Source organism: Lytechinus variegatus, chromosome 3 (genome assembly GCF_018143015.1).
Source record: "Lytechinus variegatus isolate NC3 chromosome 3, Lvar_3.0, whole genome shotgun sequence".
Taxonomy (NCBI): Eukaryota; Metazoa; Echinodermata; class Echinoidea; order Temnopleuroida; family Toxopneustidae; genus Lytechinus; species Lytechinus variegatus.
This window is the reverse complement of record NC_054742.1, coordinates 60,310,959-60,333,934: the sequence shown is the minus strand read 5'-3', so window position 1 is coordinate 60,333,934 and position 22,976 is coordinate 60,310,959. Positions and strand designations below refer to the sequence as shown.

The 22,976-nt window shown below is 35.6% G+C and overlaps 1 protein-coding gene across 1 annotated transcript in view; it reads left to right on the top strand.

The window, feature by feature from the left end:
- LOC121411541 (plexin-A2-like) overlaps positions 1 to 18,010 on the top strand; it is a 92,857-nt gene extending 74,847 nt beyond the window's left edge. Inside the window, exons 23-37 of the mRNA XM_041604326.1 lie at positions 1,163 to 1,284; positions 1,809 to 1,874; positions 4,801 to 4,875; positions 5,235 to 5,301; positions 6,264 to 6,410; positions 7,255 to 7,411; positions 8,074 to 8,183; positions 8,597 to 8,699; positions 10,732 to 10,826; positions 11,920 to 12,045; positions 12,530 to 12,693; positions 13,198 to 13,345; positions 13,791 to 13,931; positions 14,450 to 14,524; positions 15,855 to 18,010. Of these exons, the coding sequence (XP_041460260.1) occupies positions 1,163 to 1,284; positions 1,809 to 1,874; positions 4,801 to 4,875; positions 5,235 to 5,301; positions 6,264 to 6,410; positions 7,255 to 7,411; positions 8,074 to 8,183; positions 8,597 to 8,699; positions 10,732 to 10,826; positions 11,920 to 12,045; positions 12,530 to 12,693; positions 13,198 to 13,345; positions 13,791 to 13,931; positions 14,450 to 14,524; positions 15,855 to 15,953 (1,695 nt within the window). The 3' untranslated portion in view covers positions 15,954 to 18,010. The remainder of the gene's footprint in view (positions 1 to 1,162; positions 1,285 to 1,808; positions 1,875 to 4,800; positions 4,876 to 5,234; positions 5,302 to 6,263; positions 6,411 to 7,254; positions 7,412 to 8,073; positions 8,184 to 8,596; positions 8,700 to 10,731; positions 10,827 to 11,919; positions 12,046 to 12,529; positions 12,694 to 13,197; positions 13,346 to 13,790; positions 13,932 to 14,449; positions 14,525 to 15,854) is intronic.
- The last annotated feature ends 4,966 nt before the right edge of the window (positions 18,011 to 22,976 follow it).

Here is a 22,976-nt window from a genome sequence, read left to right as displayed (position 1 = left end):
TGTCATTTTGGAGAAAGGAAGAGTTACCAGTCAAGCGTTAAGTCATTTTTAACTTTAATACGAACAGCCTTATTAAACACCCTCCTGGTCAGCAAGTAGAAAATCCATTCTTATTGCTTTTGAGACAATAATATACGTGTAACATATATTTGACTGGAATTGCATAAAAAGCACTTAATACAGGTGTTATTAGAACGCACCGTTTTCTTTATCTAACTTAATCCTTAATATTCCTCACTTTCAGCAATGTTTGGTAGCTACATGTATCCTAGGATTATGGAAATTCCAATAAAAATTGTAGCTTCTGAGACAATGATAAACAGTTGTGCTCAAAAGTTAGTGAACCCCACCACAAAATGCAGTCCGTCATGCCAAGTGTTGATTCACAGAACAGCACTGCAATGCTGGGCAAAGCCCACGCAAACAATTTTTCTTAAAGTAATATTTAATCACCTGACTTCCCAATTAAATATCAAAGACTACTAATTATGTTCATTTACTGTGGGGTTCACTAACTTTTGAGCACCACTGGGTGATTTCAAGTTCAGTGTTGACCTTTTGGTGTTGGTGTTGGGTCAATTTTTACACGATTATAACACCAAACATAAGATGAGGATGGTCCCGAAAAGTCACTCACTAGTTGTTGAGATGTCAATAATGTGATCTGGATCAGTTTTACAAGCTCTGAATAAGTTTTGGAGCTAGGGAAAGCAACCGAAATTTCAACACTAACACCAACACCAAGGCCAACACCGAACTTGAAATCACCCACTGTATAATCAACTTATCTTGGCCTTTCCTCTGAATATTGTATGATAATTGTAGATTTATAATACTTGAATATAATTGAGATTTCATGAAGCTGTTGATTTCAATGTATGATGACTTAGTTTTGTGTAGGATTTTGCTGATTATTAATTACAAATGCAAGAGTGCAGCATGACATTTTTTATCATCTGCAATCATTTAAATAACTCAGTTTCTATTCAAGTTCAATTTTTGTTACAACAAGAATCACAACTAGAATATTTCAGGTCAGTTAACATTATGTTTGTTTCTTTGAAAAAAATTTAAAAAACTATTGTGAGAAAAAATTCTCTCTATAATCTGAGCATGATTATAAAGGGAGATTGAGACATTCTTTATTTGTTTTTCGATGTAGCGTCCTGAAGAAAACCTGGACAAGGCCATGACTGATTTCTCCAAACTTTTGAACAACAAGGACTTTCTTCTTGTTTTCATCCGGTGTCTAGACGAAGATAAGAAGCTCAGTATGAGAGAAAGGTAATTTATACACTATATTTATGCTTCGGATGGCAGGATCTCAAATTATAAAGCCATGTTAAGCTTTGGAAATATAGTATTAATGCCAATTTTCAAGGAGTGTCATCTAAAATTTCAATTGTACAATGTAGTCATTGTATTTTTGTACTTCCTTGTTTCTTTGTGAAAGCTTTGATTGAGCCTCACTATGGTCCTCAGAATTCGTGAAAATCATTTAGTAATTTTATAGGGTAACGGTCATTGCTAACCCTCACAGCGATTTTTGGCGGATTTAAACCGTTAGATTGCTTGAGGACAGCAATCAGAGAAAGGAGTGGAATATGTTCGATTATTGAAGAGAATGTGTTAGTGAATTTGTGTATGCAATACAGTATGTGCGATATGCCTCTTAATAAAAGTTTTGTCCCTTTTCAGGTGTCAAATTATTTTTGAGCCTCTTCGCCAATATATTACTTTTCGTATCAACTCCATAATTCTGATTTTCATTAATTTTTTATTTTTCCTCTTTTTTTCTGTTCACCCAGGAATAACATTGCTTCTCTTTTGACGGTGTGTTTGGTTCTTGAAGGCAAACTTTCCTACCTCTCAGAGTAAGTAATAAGTAACTTCTGTTTTGGGATGTTTTTCCGATGGTTGACAGTTGTTTAAGCCTTCGAAAGTTACCATTTTTGTCTCGCCCACCAGAGGTGAGGGCGAGACTTAGGGATCCAAATGTTGTTCGTTGTCCGTCCGTCACAAACCTTATGACCTATAACTCTGCAACCATAAATCAATTTTCAACCAAACTTGGGTTGTAGATGGATTTGGGGAACTGCATGTTGTGCTGCAGTCGGAGGTCACATGGTAAGGTCAAAGCTAATTTTCATATCAATCTCAAAGTGTACATGCAGGACTCTTACATACTTGCCAACCATTCCGATTTTGGCGGAATCATCCCGATTTTTTATTGCCAATTCCGCATTACGAATATCAACTCCATAATTCTGATTTTCATTAATTTTTACATTGATAATATTGAAAAAACGGCTGGAGCGAAGGTTAGACCAATCTGAAGCTTGTGGACACCTGGATATCGCGATATCCCAAATAGCATTATTTTTCCACTAACTGAACACACTCTTGTACGTAGTTTTTCACTTTGCCTATCTCACATGGCGCGCACATTGCAGAAGCGCGTGCAAACACAGCTAGAGCGACAACACATGCAAATACAATGCATGCTGCGACGTCGCGAGCGCGAGTATACCTCGCTGCTAACCCAGGGAGCTTCGGCCTGTGCCGGATTACTGACGGGCCGGAGCTCCGTGGGTACCGCGCTGCAAGTGCATACGTGTGCAAACGTAAGATCCAGCTCAACGATCGTCGGATTAATGGCCAAAGGATATAGTTTTCCGTGAAATTTTGAAGCCAAAATTACAAATTTAGTGTGTGGAAACTGGATACCGTCGCCAATGCGTCGTTTGGATTGTGAATGTGAGTTGTGACTGTGATTCCGATCGTTATACAGACAGTGCATGAGTGCAGTGGGCAGTGACTGAGTACTACCGGTACCTAGCCCAGTCGCGGCCCGCCCGCTTCCCGGTCGGAGCTCCCTGGGTTAGTGAGTACCGTACCGGTGCATTTGCAATTGCATAATAAGTTCATGTGTAAGTTTCATATGCATTTAGACTGTTAGTCTGTTTTCGTGAAATAAAGTCAAAATTATTTAGAAATACAAGGAGTATTCTGAGAAATATCCAGTTATTATTGTAATGGAAATACATGTTTTTGAAGTAAAAAAATATGGTACAATTTCATGAAATGAATCCTGTTGATTTTCCTGTTTCATATTTCATTACTTTGGGACAAAATTAAGATATTTTTCTTCTTTGTGGACAGGTAAAAGGCACTTCAAAAGTGAAGGAAAGCCCCCCATTTCATGTTCTAAAATTCCAAAAATTTCTAACCGTGGCAGGGGGGTACCCCACACCCTTCCCGCGCAAAATGTCACACGCTCGTTACTCTGCGTGAAAAATGGATTCCTCTTTTTTTTCTTCTAAAGTTGGCAAGTATGCTCTTATGACACCTAACTCCACAACCGTATGTCACTTTTCAACTAAACCTTGGATGGTAGATGTACTCAGGGGACCAGCATGCTATTGTGTTGGGAGGTCACATGTTCTGGTCAAAATTCATTTTGAGGTCAACATTAAAGCTTGTGTATAGTTTTGGTAAATCCACCAAAATGCACCTATCACTATTCCAATTCATTGCTAGCTAATATGAATTGATATGCCCTATAACAGTTATGATGTGGAGGATATGAAATGAAAATGTGTTTTACAGGATAAATTTTGCGATTTTACATGGAAATTTAACTTGATCGGGTCACCCGATCAAATTAAAATATCTGTGTGTTTTTGTCTTTCAATTAAATCCTATTCCAAAATCATGGAATGGGCTGAAACTTTCAAGATATGTTCTTTGTCTGTAACTTTTGGATATCTAATCACTAAATTTATAAGATAAGTGCTTGAATGCCCATTTTTTTATTTAAAACAAGCATCGCCGAGAGAGGGCGCTATATATCCAAGATTTGAATATTTGAAATTTTCTCAGAGAAGTGCAGTTGGAAAAATATCTAACGGTCTCTACGCTTCAGTAAGACTGTCATATTAGATGATATTCGATTATCAATCACATTATTGACCCTTTACCAAAGCTATACACAGGCTTTAAAGTTTACATGCAAGACTCTTATGACAAGTGTTATTCCATCCCAGTCATTTCACAATGAAGTTGCGATACAATTCTGTTGCGTGTCCTCGCAAATAACGATATTTCTGGTTATTTTCATTAGTGGGCGAGACACAAAATCGCTTATGCCTTGTTTCGTTCTGCTAATAAATCCTCTCAATTTTAGGACAGATTGTAGACAAAAGGTTCCTGCCTGGCACAAGATTTACTGGCCATTTACACAGATGAACAAAAGAATACAGGTGCACTTTATAGCCAAATTGTGGCAATGTGTGATGGGGATTTCGAGGATGCACTTGCCTTGATATATTGAATAGGCATCACATTACCAAGACTGTTTGTGTTGTCGTTTTCAGCAAAATAAACCTTGATTCACCCCCCGAAAACAGTCTCAACAACTGAGGACCCGACAGACCATCAGAGTTGATGCATGTATTGATGGATGAGTCAGTCATCAATTTCAAATAAACCTTGAATCTATAAATCTGTAACTAATACAAGACGTCTGCCTTGTGGGGCTTTGAGGGGAACTTTAACAAACCAATGACAAGTCTCTCTTTATATGTCGGTCACCAATCAACCATAATATAAGTCTTGCAATTGAATTCTAATGTGAAATTGATTGCTCGGCCTTGTATCAGTGCACTTGGTGCTTAATCATAGCGCCGACTTTCGTGCTTTATGTACATTGATCAATCACTAAGCTTTATGTCAAATGTTTTTTGACTGTTGACTGAATCTATTTTTGTGAGAAAACATTCCTATTTTCATTCTCCACAGTGTGATGCTGACAATGATGTCAGAACAGATCACCAATGCTGCTGATGTAGATAGATACAGACAGCAGTTTAGAAGGTAAGAATAAAAACTGGCATGAGTAGAACGAACAAATCATTTTATTTCAATATAATAAGCCTCTGTGACATGCTTATCCCTCAAAATTCTTCTTTTTTGCTTGTTGCTCTTTGTAATCTTTATAATTTTTACATTGTCTTCTATGTATTTTATCATTTTTTGTATATGCTTTGTTTTTTTGTTGTTGAATCGGAATATGGGAATAAATGGAATGAAATAGAAAGGAAAAGAACGTTTTCATATGAAATAAAAAGAGAGAAAAAACAGTTCACAACGTGTTATTAATTTAGCAAATTTAAGAAGAGACTTTCTGTGATTAACAAATATTCTAACAGTCTATATATGTAATTGCATTGCAGTGTTGAGACCATTGTGGAGAAACTCTTAGCCAACTGGATATCTCTGTGTATGTACAAATATATACAGGTGAGTCTGAATCGTGACTACCCGTTAAGGGGAAATCCGCCCCGAGGTGACGTTGGTTTACGTAAAAATAGAAATGTACAAGAAACATTCCGCATGAACTGAAACTAGTCTCGGAAATTTGTGTTGCTTTCAATATCACTTATATTTTTAGGATACATGTAGATCTATTTCTTCCTCTGTTTTCCCCCCAAAGTTTTCAAAACCTGGGGGAATATCATTTTGTCCACTCATCTTCTAAGTTATGGAACAGCCTTTCTGAAGACATTAAATGTTTAAGCTTCTGAGACTTTCAATAAACACCTAAAACATTTCTGTTCAATTCTTCATAATTTCTTTTAAATTTCTTGAAAAGTGCCTTGACCACAATCTACAGAGTTGATTTGATGTGATTTAAGTCCAATTTAGTAGTAGTAGTAATTGATATTATTATTGTTGTTATTATTGTTGTTATTATCATTATTATTATTATTAAGAGAGTCAAAAGGGGCCTAAGCTTTCGATCCTAGCAGAATCTTCTTCGGAGGCAAAATGACAAACATAAAAGGTGGAACAACCATAATATAGACCAGACATACAACAGCAACACTAGAAACAAGGAGACAAAAGGGGCATTAGGGAGAAGAGATGACCAATCAGGTTAATGAAGGGGATGAAAGAAAAGGAGTAGGCAGACACAAAGGGAAGTTGGTGAAAGGCCAAAGAAAGACCTCAAGCGGGGAGGGATTGTTATTATTATTATTGTTATTATTGATATCATTATTGTTATTATCGTTATTATTATTATTAATGTTATTATTGATACCATTATAATCATCATCATTATTATTATTATTACATTATTATTATCACCATCATCATCATTTATTATTGTTTTTTTATTAGCATTACTATTATTATTGCTGTTGTTGTTGGTTTAATAAAATATTTACACATAATTTATGCTTTTCAATTTTGCCACCCAGAAACATGTTGCCTATCCTCTGTACATGTTGTACCAAGCCATCAAGTATCAGGTGGAGAAGGGTCCTATAGACGTCATTACTGGACACGCCCACTTCTCACTCAACTATGAGTACCTTTTGGACGAGGATGTTATATTTAATGAAGTGGTAAATTACTTTATTGGCTCTTGCTACAATTTTAAGACGTTTATGCTTATTTTGTTCTTGTGTAGCACATATCATGTAAGATATTTAAAGGCCTTATGATATGATATTTATGATATCCAATAGACGATATTACCCTGGCCTCGGCAAGGCTTTTAAATTGCACACGCTTTTCATGAAATATTTTCGTGCAGTGTACACGTCTTGGCTGGGATATGGACCTCGACCCATCGGTTTCAAAGTCCAGACACCTATCAATTGGGCCACCCATCCCTGCATTGTACCCACTCGATCAGAAGATATTTTTATAATTTATGTCAAGCTCTTTTTGTGAGGCTGCCAACGATTTCAAGTTTATTCAGTTATGATGAATTTGTTTCCATTATGGATTATTTATGTATATTTTAGACCAACTTGGTAGTAGACCTTGTATACCTTGTGGTATTAGACTATCTGAGGAGTACACCAGTTGCTTGAAGACCAAGTGGGATATTTTAGATTTAATATTTTCTTGTGTGTTCTATTTAATTTGCCCTCTTAATGATTTCAATTAAATGTAACTGTTACATCATTCCTTTCCCTTTTATAGTTTTGCAATATGTATTGAACCCGACGAGGGACTTATGTTACACAAGTATTGCTTCTTATTATTTCTCATGTTCTTCCCAATCTTGTAATGGTTGCTTTGTTCATATTTGTACACAAATTATATACACACTCTTCATGATCATGTCATTATTTTGATGAAGCTATATTGTTTATGCTTGTATAATTTTGCAAATGTTGTTAAGAGAAATAAAAGCTTTAAAATCAAATATAAACCCATTCAATTTACCCATGTTGACAGGGTCTTGAGGTAGAGAACCAGGTCCTGAAGAGTGAGACCAACACAGTGAAGGTCCTGGATGTAGACACCATCACACAGGTCAAGGAGAAGGTCCTGGATGCTGTCTTCCGCAACAAGCCACAGTCGGAGAGGAAGATTGCATCGGAAGTTGATCTAGGTAAGTGGATAACAAACTGGGTTCTCATTAGTGTAGCTGTTCAGTATTGTGTAGCTGTATGCATGACTGATGTCCTGTTCTTAATGATAATAAAAGCTGGATTTGTTTTGCGTCTTTTCAAGAGGATACAAAAACAACAACTATTATCCCAGGAGGATGTTTCTTGAAGCTGTTACGAGCGACTTTACAAATGACTGGTCATCCTGTCTTGGGGTAAATGATAGTATTATGATACGCACCAGAATTCATTGATGTTGTTTGAGCGTCTAAGAAAGGATCACTAGTCATTCGTAAAGTCGCATGTAATCTACAAACAGCTTTGTGATCCACCCACCAGGTTTAGCTCCAACTGCGTCTTCAGCAACGCTCCTTGCACAAGGAGTTAATCCTGCCAGGTCCCAGTTCACCCCCTGGATTGAGGCCAGCACAATGTAAATAAATTTCTTGTTGAAGGACTTCATGCCATGGCTGGGATTTGAACCTATGACCCTCTGTTTGAAGCATGAGAGTCAGAACCAATAGACCACAAAACTGAGAATTTTACAGCAGTGCAAGAAAAGTTCTATGTCGCCAGTTGCTTTCACTATTTCAGTGCATTAGGACAAATATTGAAGATGATTATGATTATATATCTCTTATTTTCATTTATATTTCATTTACAGTTTTGAGGAGTGGCAAGCTTGGTCAGCTAGTGTTGAGAGATACTGACAACACTACAGAGAAACCAGACGTACCTAGATGGGCTAAGGTCAATACTATCCAACATTACAGGGTGAGAACTAAAATATTTCCTTGTCTCATTCAAATTTCTCATTTTAGTGAGGTTAAACGGCTTGTGGCATTTTTTTTCTTTGGCAAATCACACAAAGATGTTCTTTAAAAAAGTATAAAAAGAAAAAAGTTGTCTTTGTCCAATCTTTACTGCTTAAACATGAACATCCTTGATAAATGTGCAGATATTGAATATCACAGAAGGGGTTTAAAATCACAAGCCAATATACAAAACTTAAAGCTCTATGAAGCAAGTACATGTTTATCAAGAATAATGATGATGATGACAGCAGAGAAGTGATTTTTTGTTTATAGTTGTAGATTACCCATTTGATTTTAGGTCAGCCAAACTTGTAATATCACTGTCCAAGAGGTTCTTAGGTTGTAATGGTTTAACTTCAACACATTTTTCAGATTACCGATGGTTCCGTCGTAGCTCTAGTTTACAAGCAAGACAATCCTAATGCAAGCCTTGCAACTCCCTTGGATGAGGAAACAGAATTGCTCGCACCAAGTCGTAAGTTTCTCATTCTTTGTTTGTGCCTGTTCGTTGTATTGTAGATTTTTGATCCACAATAAGAAATGGTGAATTCAGGCTGATCAGTAAAGATGTGATTAAATTGTGTTTCAGGATGTGTGAGATTTGACTTTGATTTGTTCTCAAAAGCCAGTCTAAAACTATGGTAATAATTTTAAGTAATATGTACTATACTCAAGTATCATCGAACATTATAATGTTACAAGAGTGTAGTAGTATTTGAATGCATTTTTACCCATTAAAGTTGAAATATGTCATTTTTTTTGTAATGTTCTTAAATTTTCATACAAAAAGTCATTTGAGCATGTACCCTACATATATTGTCTCACCTGCGAAGCAAAGTGAGACTATAGGCGCCGCTTTTTCCGACGGCGGCGGCGGCGTCAACATCAAATCTTAACCTGAGGTTAAGTTTTTGAAATGATGTCATAACTTAGAAAGTATATGGACCTAGTTAATAAAACTTGGCCATAAGGTTAATCAAGTATTACTGAACATCCTATTAGAGTTTCATGTCACATGACCAAGGTCAAAGGTCATTTAGGGTCAATGAACTTAGACCATGTTGGAGGAATCAACATCGAAATCTTAACCTGAGGTTAAGTTTTTGAAATGTCATCATAACTTAGAAAATATATGGACCTAGTTCATGAAACTTGGACATAAGGTTAATCAAGTATCACTGATCATCCTGCATGAGTTTCACGTCACATGACCAAGGTCAAAGGTCATTTAGGGTCAATGAACTTTGGCCGAATTGGGGATATCTGTTGAATTCCCATCATAACTTTGAAAGTTTATGGATCTGATTCATGAAACTTGGACATAATAGTAATCAAGCATCACTGAAAATTTTGTGCAAGTTTCAGGTCTCATGATTAAGGTCAAAGGTCATTTTGGGTCAATGAACTTTGGCCGAATCGGGGGTATCTGTTGAATTACCATCATAACTTTGAAAGTTTATTGGTCTAGTTCATTAAACTTGGACATTAGAGTAATCAAGTATCACTGAACATCCTGTGCGCGTTTCAGGTCACATGACCAAGGTCAAAGGTCAATGAACTTTGGCCGAATTGGGTGTATCTGTTGAATTACCATCATAACTTTGAAAGTTTATGGATCTGATTCATGAAACTTGTACATAAGAGTAATCAAGTATCACTGAACATCCTGTTCGAGTTTCAGGTCACATGATCAAGGTCAAAGGTCATGTAAGGTCAATGAACTTTGGCCATGTTGGGGTTTTTTGTTGAATAACCATCATATCTCTGTAAGTTTATTGGTCTAGTTCATAAAAAAGGGAAATAAGAGTAACCATGTATCACTGAACATCTTGTGCGAGTTAGAGTAGTATTCAAAGTGAGCACTGCTGCTATATTGAACCGCGTGATGCAGGTGAGACGGCCAGAGGCATTCCACTTGTATTTAGTACTAGTTGGATATTGGAAAGCTGCTGACAAAGATTTTTATCCTGAAATTTTCAGCCCAATTAATGCTTGAGAAAGTGTTTTCTATGACAAAATACACAGGTGTTCTATTTTGATCCGGCACCCAATCAAATTAGATTCTGATGTAAAATCTGTAAAGAAATCCAATACATTTGAATGTATCCAATACATTTTGAATGTATCCAGTACATTTTGAATGTATCCAATAAATTTTGAATGTATCCAGTACATTTTGAATGTATCCAATAAATTTTGAATGTATCCAGTACATTTTGAATGTATCCAGTACATTTGAATGTATCCAGTACATTTTGAATGTATCCAGTACATTTTGAATGTATCCAGTACATTTGAATGTATCCAGTACATTTTGAATGTATCCAGTACATTTTGAATGTATATTCTTCACATTACAACCATTTTGGGGCACATTCATTGCTGAATTGGAAGAGTGACATGCGCTTTTGGGGGGATTTACCAAACGAAAAATTGGCTTTAATAGGTTGACTAATGTGGTTGAGTAATGAACCTGACAATCTATTCACAATATATTCCCTTTGCAGCTGCTGCCAGTCCAAAGAGATTCTCTGAACCTCTTCAAAGATTAAACACCAACGTAGAGAGTGATCTAGAAGAAGGATTCCAGTTTTATCATATAGTAAGAATCAACCCCATATTATCCATTATAGTACTGGGGACCGTCTTACAGATAGATGTGATTGATCCGATCAATCGCAACCATGGCAAGCCAGCAAAGTCAACATATGAAATGTGTGTTTGTTCAAAAAGAATTCTAGTTATGAATGTATATCCATGAATTCATTGATTTCTTGACAATTTGGTGTGTTCTCCTTCGTTTAAAACGGACATTTTGCAAATTTCCTGTAGAAAAAATTATGACACTGATGGATTTCCATAGAGTTGTGATTGATTGGATCAATCTTAACTCTTTGTAAGAAGGGGCCCTGATGCTAGTCTTGCTATACCATGCTGAGGTGTCAAGACTCAAACCCTCAAGGTCAAGGTCAAAGCACTGAAAAGGTAGGCCTGAAGGTGCTTTAAGGCCACGGTTGAGCATCAAGGCACCACAATACTGCCATACTGTCATTATCACTTGGATCATGAATTTCGTCGGTCGGTTGTGAAAAACTTGTTTTGCAAAAAAGATTAAAATCAAGTCAGCTCAGAAAAGGCTGTGTTAAGAAATATGGCAATGCTGGCAACCTCCTATTGTCTGAAAACACTCTAATTCCTCTCAATACGATTTTTCTGTGCTTTCCTCAAATTCAAGATATGAGGTTTTTATAGCTCAACAATGCTGTCTTTGGGCTTTTAATGCACAATTGTAAAATGAATTCCAGTCATGGTGACGATCATAAAATGAATTAAAACACATTCCAACAAGATGACAACCAGTGTTAGTATGCATAGATTTTCAAAAAAAATGTCAAATGATTTTAATGAAAAAATTAATAAATGATTGGTGAAGCACAGAAGTATGCTTTCTATTTGAAAACCCATCTTTTCCTAAGTGATAATACATGTGCTCACATGTGCTTTTCTTTGTTGGTGATATTTAGCTTACTCTGGCTTCAGTAGATTCTATTTTTTTCACAGTGTTTAGATTATATAAACTATAGGGTAAAGTCTTGCTTGGTTTTACAGTGGTATACAAATATTGTACATTTATTGTACTTATTCAGTCTGTGGATTGATATGTCACTAATCTTCCTCTTGATTCCTGCTTTCAGTCAAATCTGTATGAAGATGATGCAACGAAGAAGACGATGGGTCGCAGAGGCAAGTCATCAAGCAGCACAAGAATCAAACATAGGAAGATACGAGAGATCTATCTCAGAAGATTAGTATCCACTAAGGTTGGTTGTTTTTTGTTATTTCAATTTCTTTTGCAAGGCATCAACCTACATTTTGCCACTCTCCACACAAGTGGTAACCTGGGCCGTGTATCACAAAGGTTAGCGATTAATCGCTAAATGAAATGGCCTATCAAGCTCATCGTTGCATGCGCATTTTATTTAGTAGACTGACAAGGAAGCAATCAAAATTGTTCTTTCAAATTAGCGACTAATCACTAATCTTCGTGTTACAGGGCCCTAGTACCAGGTGGGATGTGACAGTCAATGTAGCTTGTCCAGCATTGTGAGTGCCTAACGTGACTTTTGATCTGCCTCCGTTTCAAGTCAGTATGAAAGGGTATAATGCTCTCAAATTATAATGGATTGAGCAATTCATGAAGTAAAATAGAGGGGGGGATGGTGGGTCATAAGTACAAAAATTATGATTATTTTTAGAAATGCCTTTATAGTAATATGTGATGATATTGTGTTTGTGAACCCACAGAAATCCATCCAGACGTTTGTAGACGAAGCCTTGCAAGTGATGTTATCAGTCTCCGATGACAGGCCTCTTCCCAAGTCCCTCAAGTATCTGTTTGACTTCTTAGATCGTCAGGCAGACAGACACAAACTCAAACCAGACACTGCAGAACTCTGGAAGAATAGCTGGTAAGTGTGGCCTCTTTATGTGTATTTGTGTACTTTGGTTGATTCTTGACTGAAGAATCAGTTCTTTGGGATTTAGTAGAAGGAGGATGTAGAAGTAGCAGTAGCTATAGAAATTAGCTGCAGCAATGGTAGTAGTAGTAGTAGTAGTAGTAGCAGCAGCAGCAGCAGCAGCAGCAGCAGCGGATAGTAGCAGCAGCAGCAGTAGCAGTAGTAGCAGTAGTAGCAGTAGTAATAGTTAGCAGAAATCAGCAGCAGCAATTGCAGTAACCGAAGCAGTAGTAGTAGTGGAAGTTGTTGCAGTAGAAGTATCAGAAGTACTTGAGGCGTCATCTGCAGTATTAGATAGCAGTATTAAGCAGTAGCTGCAGCATGATAAGCAGTTGGGATTAGAGTGTTCACTCTTGGTTACGTCTGTATTTGACTCTCTTTTTGCCATATTTGTGAGAGAAGTCTGATACTAATACTCTTTTTTTTCTCAACCCACCCCCTCCCTCTTGTCTACAGTCTTCCGCTGAGGTTCTGGGTGACAGTATTGACCCACCCCTCCTATGTCTTTGACATGAATCAAACCAGGACAGTGGATGCTTGTATCAGCGTACTCACTCAGATGCTGGACAATGCATGCAAGGGAATAGTACCAAAGTACAACTTTGTAAGTACAATATGTCATTTTATATCAATGAAATGTGTTCAAGTTGGATATCCCTGATACATGCTTCCCTTTGGGTGGAACCTCTCCTCCCAGCCCCCCCAAAAAAAAAAAAATAAATAATAATAATTAAATTGAATGAAATAAATTGAATAAATAGATAAATTAATGGATTAAAAATTAAAAATTGAGAAAAGAATGAATAAAAGATTAACAAAAAAATAATTAATATTATTAACAATATGATGATGATGATAATGATGATAATGAAAGATAAAAAATGAAAATATGCCACTGATTTATACCACACTTGCCTTTCATCACAACATGTCTTCGATTTCTCCGCCTCTCTTTGTTTCTCTTTCTCTTTCTTATTGTACCTCACTCGCACTCTCTCTCTCTCTGTCATGCACACTTTATGTCCTTTCATTTCTATTGAATCCTGTAGGAGACATCTCCTAGCCGAGTGCTGTATGCCAGTGAGTTGCCTGGGTACATCGATATGATTCCAAACTTCTACAATGCAATCAGAGAACAGCCCAGGGTTAGGCAGGAGGAGGTTGATGAGGAGTTTGCAGATCTTTGTGAGGTAGGTTATCCTTTTCATATAAAACAAATAATGCACAGTATCATTATGGTCAGCAGTAAAAAAAATTATGTGCACAAGGTACCAATGGAACCGTTTGAACACAACCGAGGCCTAGCCAAGGACATTTGAACTATTTCAAAAGTAACAAGTGTGTGTAATTATTCTAATTCCCAAGAAAAATGATGTAAATTTTATGTTTTATTCAAAAGATATGTGGATTCTTCTTATTTTAATTTGATGAACAACTTCGTCCCAAAACCATGACTGATCAATAGACCTATTCATTAGAACCAGTTACTAGCAATTTTTTCTGTTAGCTAAAATAAATTGCCGGTCATATGGTAGATTTCAGCCAGTTATTTGATTAGGATCCTAATCACCATGTTAATTAACAAAAGGTATAGTAATTGATTTACCTCAGTGATGCCACTGACCCCTTTGTATCCAGTTCCGAAGCTATCTCACCATAATACTGTATTTACATTTGAAATGTCTTTTTGTTTCCCTTGCAATAACAGACATTCCAAGGAACATTCAGTAAAGTTGGCACCCTCCATCAGCTTTACGAGTATGCCAGCAAGAGAAACGATACAGTAAGTCCTTAGGTTGTGCGTGTTTGAATTTAAAAGAGAAGTTCATACTGAAAATAATGGTATTTTGATATAAGGAGATGATTTTTTTTATTGGTGAATTTCTTACAATTATCCAGCAAAGAACAAGAGAATTGTGAATATATAAAGATTGGTCTTTCGTCTTATGTGAGCAGTCGCCCCATATGCCATGTGCGTTATGGATTCCATAATTTCACTTTTTTTAATGGTTGATGATGACTGAAAATATTTTTTGTATAGAATTGGCTATGTTATGATGTGTCTGATGATATGTTAAATGCACAAGTAAAATTATTCTAAATTTTCATGGAAAGTGGCATTTTATGGAATTTGTATCACAAGCAAGAATGGGGGAGCTGCTCATATGTGACATCACAAAATCAAAAACTTTTGAATATCCACAACTTTGTCAATCTTGATGGATTTAATGATGAAAGCAATGGCTATATTTATCCTTTTGTCTTTCTGCGTTCAAACCTGGGTCTCATTTCATAAATAACAAATTCACAATTTCTATAACAATCTTACTATCGGCCAATCAGATTGAAAGAGTTCAGTAGTTTTTAACTGTTTTAATGAAACAGGCCCCAGTGTGAACTTCCCCTTAGATACAGCATTTCAAGCATGGCTACCTTCTAGTTCAGTGGTGTGGAAATAAGTCTGAGCCAATGTTTCCACCTTTTAATGCATTCAAGGAAATAATTCACACCACACCTGGGTTGAGCCCACTTAAATATGGATAAATTTCTTCCTGAATGAAGTTGACAGATTGGCTAGGATGCAAATGCAAATTTTTTATTGTGTGTTTTTTTTAACAGAAACTGATGTGTTGTTTAATTATTTTTCATGATTTTAAATATCACCACTGGGCAATTTAATAAAATGTATACGTGCGACCCCCTGCTTAATAATAATAATGATAATAATATAGGGTATTTGTATTGCGGACATATCCACCTTGTTAAGTGCTCAAGGCGCTCCTATATTACCCGGCTAAGCTAGGCGTTCATAGCGCACACAGCTTTTTAAGGAATTACTTCATACCGGTACCCATTTACCTCACCTGGGTTGAGTGCAGCACATTGTGGATCAGTTTCTTGCTGAAGGAAATTACGCCATGGCTGGGATTCGAACCCACGAACTTAAGCAGTTCGTTAAGTAGAGTAAGAAGGGAGAAAAAAATTGTGGATGGCTCTAGCAAAGCATTCATTATTTTATTAAACTTACCCTTGATTTAAGCTTATTAAATGGATATCTCGACCATTTTTCCTTCAGTAAACAAAACTCATAATCTTTCTTTTTATTCCTCCAGTTGATAATGGCTTTAGAAGATGACGAGCAGTGTCAGAGGGCAAGTATGGGATACAAGCTGGAGCAGATAGGACAGACATTAGCCCGAGGTGGAGACTAAAAGATGGAACAGACATACCCTGGACCAGGACTAGGACCTTGTTGGTCCATCCAATCGGATATACCTGCCTCTTAAAGGATATTGTGATAAGCTCTATGCTGAACAGCATGAAGGTGATCTAGTTGTCCGGGTGTCCAGGCGAACTGTTGCTGATGTCTTCACACAGATGGTTTGTGCCAATCAGCAGGAGATACCAGAGAATTGATATTGGTGTGTCAGCTGCCTTGTGAATTTATCTTGAGAAAACCTTGTTCTTCTGTAAATGTTGAAAAACAAATGAATTGACTTGCCAATCTTGTTCTTGTGACCAAAAAAAAAAAAATGTTGTGCAGCATTGTTGTCTTTGATGGCCATCAAAGTCTTTGTCATTGTCTTTGTCATGAGGCATCAAATGTGTCTATTGCATTGTGATAACCAAGAGTGTTTGAAATATATTGTAAGATGCAGACATGAAATGATGGTGGCTGGTTCGGGTGAAATGACCTTGAATCTAAAAAATTGAGGTTATGTAACCCAGCTGAAGTAGGTTCAGTGTATTGCATTCTACACAGTGTAATTGGACTCAAATATTGTGTCTGGCACATGAAGCATTCATAGCTCACCATGTATATTATCACTGTAATCCAGATTCAAGTGTATGTAACAATGGCTGAATGTCTACATTGATTAGCATGTGGCAGCCAACTAGTCACCTGGTGAATGTTAGAATATCATGTGACCAGACTCTAAAGTCACATAACAATGCAGAAAAATCATGTGACTAGCTGCTTCTCAGAGCAGCTCACTTATAAACAGCACAGCTGAAGTGATCATAGTGTTCTATGTATGCTTGTGAGTGGAGAATTCCAACATGGTTTCAAGAGTTTTGTAAAATAATACATGTTATGTAAATGATCCACCGTGAATTTTTTTAAAAGAGTTAGTGTCTGTGTTTTTGTGCCTAAGATTTGAATTCAAGAGTGGGCATGTGAGAGTTTCAAAGTGTGAAAGGTATTGTGGTTTTACTAATAATTATGAATGGACTATGAAATTTAAGAATTGTGAATATTTAATGAGCTAGCCATATGATATGTATATTTAGCAGGTAGTTACCCTATTCTATATTCAGTAGCTATACGTTTACTGGGCAAAGTAATCGCGCAGATGATATTTAGTAGATGGATGTGTCATAGATTGCCTTTAATGCAGAGTAATTCAGATTCTTCTTTCTGCTTTGTTTGGTTCACTTTCACAAACCTGCCATTACTTTCAAAACGAAATTCATTTTTTTCTCTCTATATTCATTGGCGATATCTCATGTCTTTTTCAATTTCAGTCTCTCTTTTCTTTCTAAGAATCATTCAGAATTTGCCATATCTTTCACAGATGATTAAGTTTTTGTCAAAGAATGTGAAATTCATGGAACAATTTGTTTGCTTTGTCTCACGATTGTCTCACAATGAAAGAAGATGCAATCTCTATAATTCTTGAAGAGACTTCGTTGGATAGCTTCAAATCTTCATTCAACATGATTTTTTTTTAATGTATATGTTCTTACGACAGCCATACATTTGCTATTATGATTCATCTTTCTCTGGGCTACTGTGTCTCATATCAGAATTTCAATGGGATGAAAATGATTTTCTTTTCATACTTTCTAAAAGTCATTCTAGAAAAAAAATCACTATTAATGACAATCAAGTTTCAACCATCAGACCCCCAAACCTATGCCTGACCCCTATTCCACCAAAACAACAACAGCAATTGAGAAGCTACATACTGCATTCAATCTTGGTGGCTTGTGAAACCCAACCCATATGCAAGATCAGGGTGTCATTTCACAAAGACTTGTTATACCAAGTGCACAATTCCTATAACAAATTTACTTTCAACCAATCAGATTGCCGGATGTCAGTAGCTTTAAAGTGTTGTTGCAAAACTTTGTTATTATAACAATTTCTATAAAATGGGGGCCCCAGATTACAAACGAGTGCATTTTGGATGTTAACTATTCAATTTTTATTCAAGCCATTATGCAGTGTCCAGCCCATCCTTCCATGTGATTTTCCTGACAACATTTCACAAAAACAGTGAAGGACGCAAAGCTACTGTCCAAATGATGGTTGAAACCATGGATTGTAATTTTTCATTAATTTTTATTAGAATGATCCTATTTTTATTCAAGTCATGAGTGAATTTATTTCTCTTCAATTACTTCAAAATACAAAAATCAAGTACTTTTAAGTTATTCTTGACTGTTTGATTACTCTGTGACGGATAAAACAGATTCTGAAACTCTAATGCTTTCTATTTATTCTTCATACTTTCATACTTTCACTCATTGTAAGTTTCTATGTTGGGTTAGAATGTATGAGAAATGAAATGTATTGTTATTTGCTTTTAGATGTTGGTGAAAAATTTGTTCTGTATTCGGGATTTCAGAGGCATGAAACAGAAATCGCATTACCTTCTTTTTTCTGTTGATTTTGTGGAATTTGAGTGAAATGCACCTTGTAAACCAGAAATACTGTGTATAAAGCGGCTATGTACCAAATTTCTTTCAACTCAGTTCTGTGTGTTTATCGTATAAAACAAACTTACTTAACCATTTAATCTATTGTTGTTAATTACGCAAGGCATGATTTTTAAGAACAAGCCGTTGCAATTTGTACTTCAGTACTTAAAAAAATCTTTCACCCATGCACTGTTGTGTCTTGATATTTTTGCTATGACACTGAATTCAGATATTTTATGCATGTGCATGAAAAGTGAAGATAATCTGCAAAATTATTATTATTATTATATTCTATCATGTATGAATCTTTGTTGTCACGTGTGTTATGTTTTGTGTGTTACATTGCTTTTACTCTCGATTAATAAATTACTTGCTAGTACTATATATCTCTTACTATTACAATCAGTTTTTTTGTATGTACAAAGTCATTATCTTTCTACTGCAATATTTAATTTTGCATGTCAAATCTGTACATGTTTGTCATATCTCTTCTTCCGATGCGTGCTGTTCTTCTCTTTTTTTTGCAAAGCAGTGGTATTTGTTGCTTGTTTTATCAAAGGAATTAAATTTACTTTTTATGGTAATCTATATTGTAGTTGGATGGATTTGGGTTTCTCAATGAAAGTTGCTCAATTGATATTCTAAATATCATTACGATGAGTCAAATTGCCATTAACTTGATATTGTAGCATTTATTTGTTGTGTAGTTTTAAAATTTAGCTGAAATGTCAAATCACCACAATATCCAGAGGTCGATATATTGAGATAAATCTAAAAGCTTATAATGTAAAAGAAAACTATAAATGCAACTGCCATCTCACAAATGTACAATGTAATCCTCTGTGCTCACTCTGCACAAACTCTCAATAAAAAGATCATTCATCCTATTCCAATGGAAAGATAGTTAAATAATGTAAGATGGCACAGTGGATCCTAATAAATTGATGGATTGCATTTGCATTCTTTAATTGCTTTTCCCCTAAAGTATAAATTCCCTGTGATGAGCAGGCATAAGCAAGTTATAATGACTGGTTATGGTCGAGATGAGAATTGTTTGTAACAAGAATCCACATTACTATTTTATAAAACAAATAATGCACTTAAATTGGCACTAGTATGATAATAATCCACACACCTGTTACCTTTGAAACAGTCCAAACCACTTCAGCTAGGTCTGAGCCTGCATGTTCCAAAGGTATTGTGTGTGTATAATTATTACTAATGCCCTTAATGATTTTTGTTGTCTGTATATTAATATAGGTATTTGATTAGACCAGTTTTTATCTGCCTATATAGCGTAGTATTCACCTCCTGTTCGAAACTTGTTTCATAGGTTAAGGTTTCACATAGAACTGCCCGATATTGTGTTGAACACTGCTAGATTATTATAGAACATTTTTCATTCCGATTTGACCTGAAATCACAAGGAAAATCTTTATTTGACAAAATAGAATTCTAGTTTATTGTGCTGAAACTTGCAAATTTTAGCTTTTTTGTATTTATTATGGTAAATATTAGTGAATATTCACTTTCTAATATGCATTAATGAAATCTAAATTTGAACCAATCGTCACTTTAGTCCAAATGTTGCACATCTGCAAGCACTCTGTGAAATGACTGTGTAGGGAAACATGAATGTTGGATAATCATATGCAAAGAGTAATAGCAAAAAATAGGTGTGAATTTAACTGGTATGTGACAGGTGGCATGATATGAATTGTCTGCACTTGTAGAAAAAAATAAATGGAAGCACTGGATTTTTAGATACTTTGCTTTTGCAACTAATGTCAAAGATGTAAACAATTGAACATTTTGAAGGCAAATACTTAAAATCCCCAGTCCCACATATTCTGGAATGACTGTTATAGATTGTTTTACTTGAATAAATCAATGGATGAAACATATGGATCCTTATATTTCTGAAGTCAGGTTTCACCGAGACCATGGTCTGACTCTGCCAAAATTATGGAAAGCCAAAAATGTCAAAAGTTTCCTTGCATTGTATATTTCTTATGTTTACTGTGCTCTTTCCTAACTTGTTAATGGTGAAGATTAAAGAAAGCTATCATGATTTCTCCTTCCACAACAGGTAAAAATGATTCGAGAAAAAAAAATGAGCTGATGCATTGACATTATGCCATTAGAGATTTATGCGACTATTGACTATCCATAGTTAAACCGCAACTTTAATAAACCAGGGTTTCAATTCAACCCGACTTCAGAATACGGGCCATGGAGTGTTATCCTCCTAAACTCTTGTGCCTCAGTCAAACCAGTGAGACTGACTCGAGAGTGACAAAAGCTATCACTGTGTTTTCAGGGGCATACCATCGGTCAGTCTGGACTCAGTTTCATGGGTGTGACTGTGGCTTATCATTCAATCCTTATGAAAGATATGTAGTTCAGGGGCCCGTCTTACAAAGAGTTGCAATTGATCCGATCAATCGCGACTATGGAAAGCCAGCAAAGTCAACATATAAAATGCATGTTTGTTCAAAAATATTTCTAGATATGAATGTATATCCATAAATTCATTGATTTCTTGACAACTTGGTGTGTTCTCCTTTGTACACAAAGGACACTTTCCAAATTTCCTATATAAAAAGTTATGACACTGATGGATTTCCATAGAGTTACAATTGATTGGATCAGTCGTATCTCTTTGTAAGACATGGCCCTGATGCAAGCATTCTGTCCATAATGATAGAGGTACATGCCTTTGTTGGAGAAAACATTTTAAAATATTATCTGCGGAAGGTAGTAAACGTCTGGAAAACCTCAAGTCATATGTTACTTTTATGTCTTATTCTGAAAAAGAGGGGTCACACTTCATCATAACCTGTTCAATATGAAGTTGGTCATTTTCTTTCTATTCATATAAAGCTCAAAACACCACTATCATTACTCCTTACTTTAGTGGGTTGAATATAGGAGTGTTGTACGCACAGTGCTACTCTGCTCAAACTCCTTTCTTACAGTAGAAGCCTGATAATGCCTTCTGTCTCTAAAGAGTCTGAACAGAGAGTGTAGGGTCCATTGCATTTTTTTTATTACTGAAAAAAGTTCTTAATGTAGTTTTAAGACACATGTTGATATTGAAATGATTTTTCTAAAGAGTCTGAACAGAGAGTGTAGGGTCCATTGCATTGTTTTTATTACTGAAAAGAGTTCTTAATGCAGTTTTAAGACACATGTTGATATTGAAATGATTTTTTTTAATTCAATTATGAACTACATGTATCAAACAGACTTCAGTCATGTATCACCCAACCCAGCTTTAGATTACAGCAGTTCCTAAATATTGTGTGTTTTTTTTGACAAGGGTGCCACCTGGAATAGTTAAAATGCATCTATATAGTAGTGGTGAAAATCTTTAATTCATGTTGGATATCTTTTCCCATTATGTCATATTGCGAATGGCAAAATATTGGTGGGTTAAATTATGAACTTCCTTTTCTTCAGCAGACCATGAAGTTGTCTTCATTCAACTCCCCTTCTGTATGTATATATATTTTTTTTTTGAAGTGAAGATTTTCTTGTTATTACACAAGAAATCTTTGGGATCAGGTGTCTTCAGTTTATTTTGCTTAGTTGTTCCATGAATGCTTTTGAATACATGTATGATGATTGCATTTACCCATGATGTAAACAAGCATCTCTTTTAATCTTTCTTGTGAAAATTATTGATTGGAGTCTTGGTTTTTTTTCCATAAATTATTGATTGAATTGTTTCTTATACTCCTGTTACTTTTCATGAAAACTCCAAATATTTGATGCTTTTATTATTCAATTGATAGTGGGGATTATGGAAAAGCTAAGCTTTAAATGATTCTAAGGTGCGAATATATTATATGCAGACTTATTTTTAATCTTAATTTCCTTATTTTATGTATGATAGATCTACAATGATTCTCTGTTTTTCTTGAATTGTACAAGATTTGTACTAAAGACATTCTTTAAAAGTACTATTTTTTTTCTTATGCTGCCTCTAAAGCATCTGTTTGGATTATGTAGCCTCGGCCCTGAAACAGAAAAGATAAAATTGATTTTACCATTAATTATAACTATAGTATGTTGGCCAACCATGTACAAAAAGATTCAAATGCTTGTAAATATTGATTTTATCTTTTTGTGTTTCAGGGCTCTCATCAAATTCTTTTCAGAACTTTTGTGTAGCTCACAGAGTATGTATTTTACTGTCTTGATAAATGAACAAGTTTCACTGGCAAAATGAGTTCTTGTCCGCTAGGAAGCAAGTTTTCAGTAGTACCTTGTAACAGATTATGTTCAAAATGACTGACCGGATGGGTGTTTCTTAAAGCTGTTCGGAAGTTTAAGAGTGACTTTAAAAAAATGACTAGTGAACCTTTCTTTTGCCCTAAATAATCAACAATGAATGGTGAATATCATTTACCACAAGAAAGGATCACCAGTCACTCTAAACTTACAAACAGCTTTATGAAACGGCCTCCAGATGTTTTAGGAAATGCTCCCAAAGCCTGGGATGTAATTGCAACTACAGCACCCTA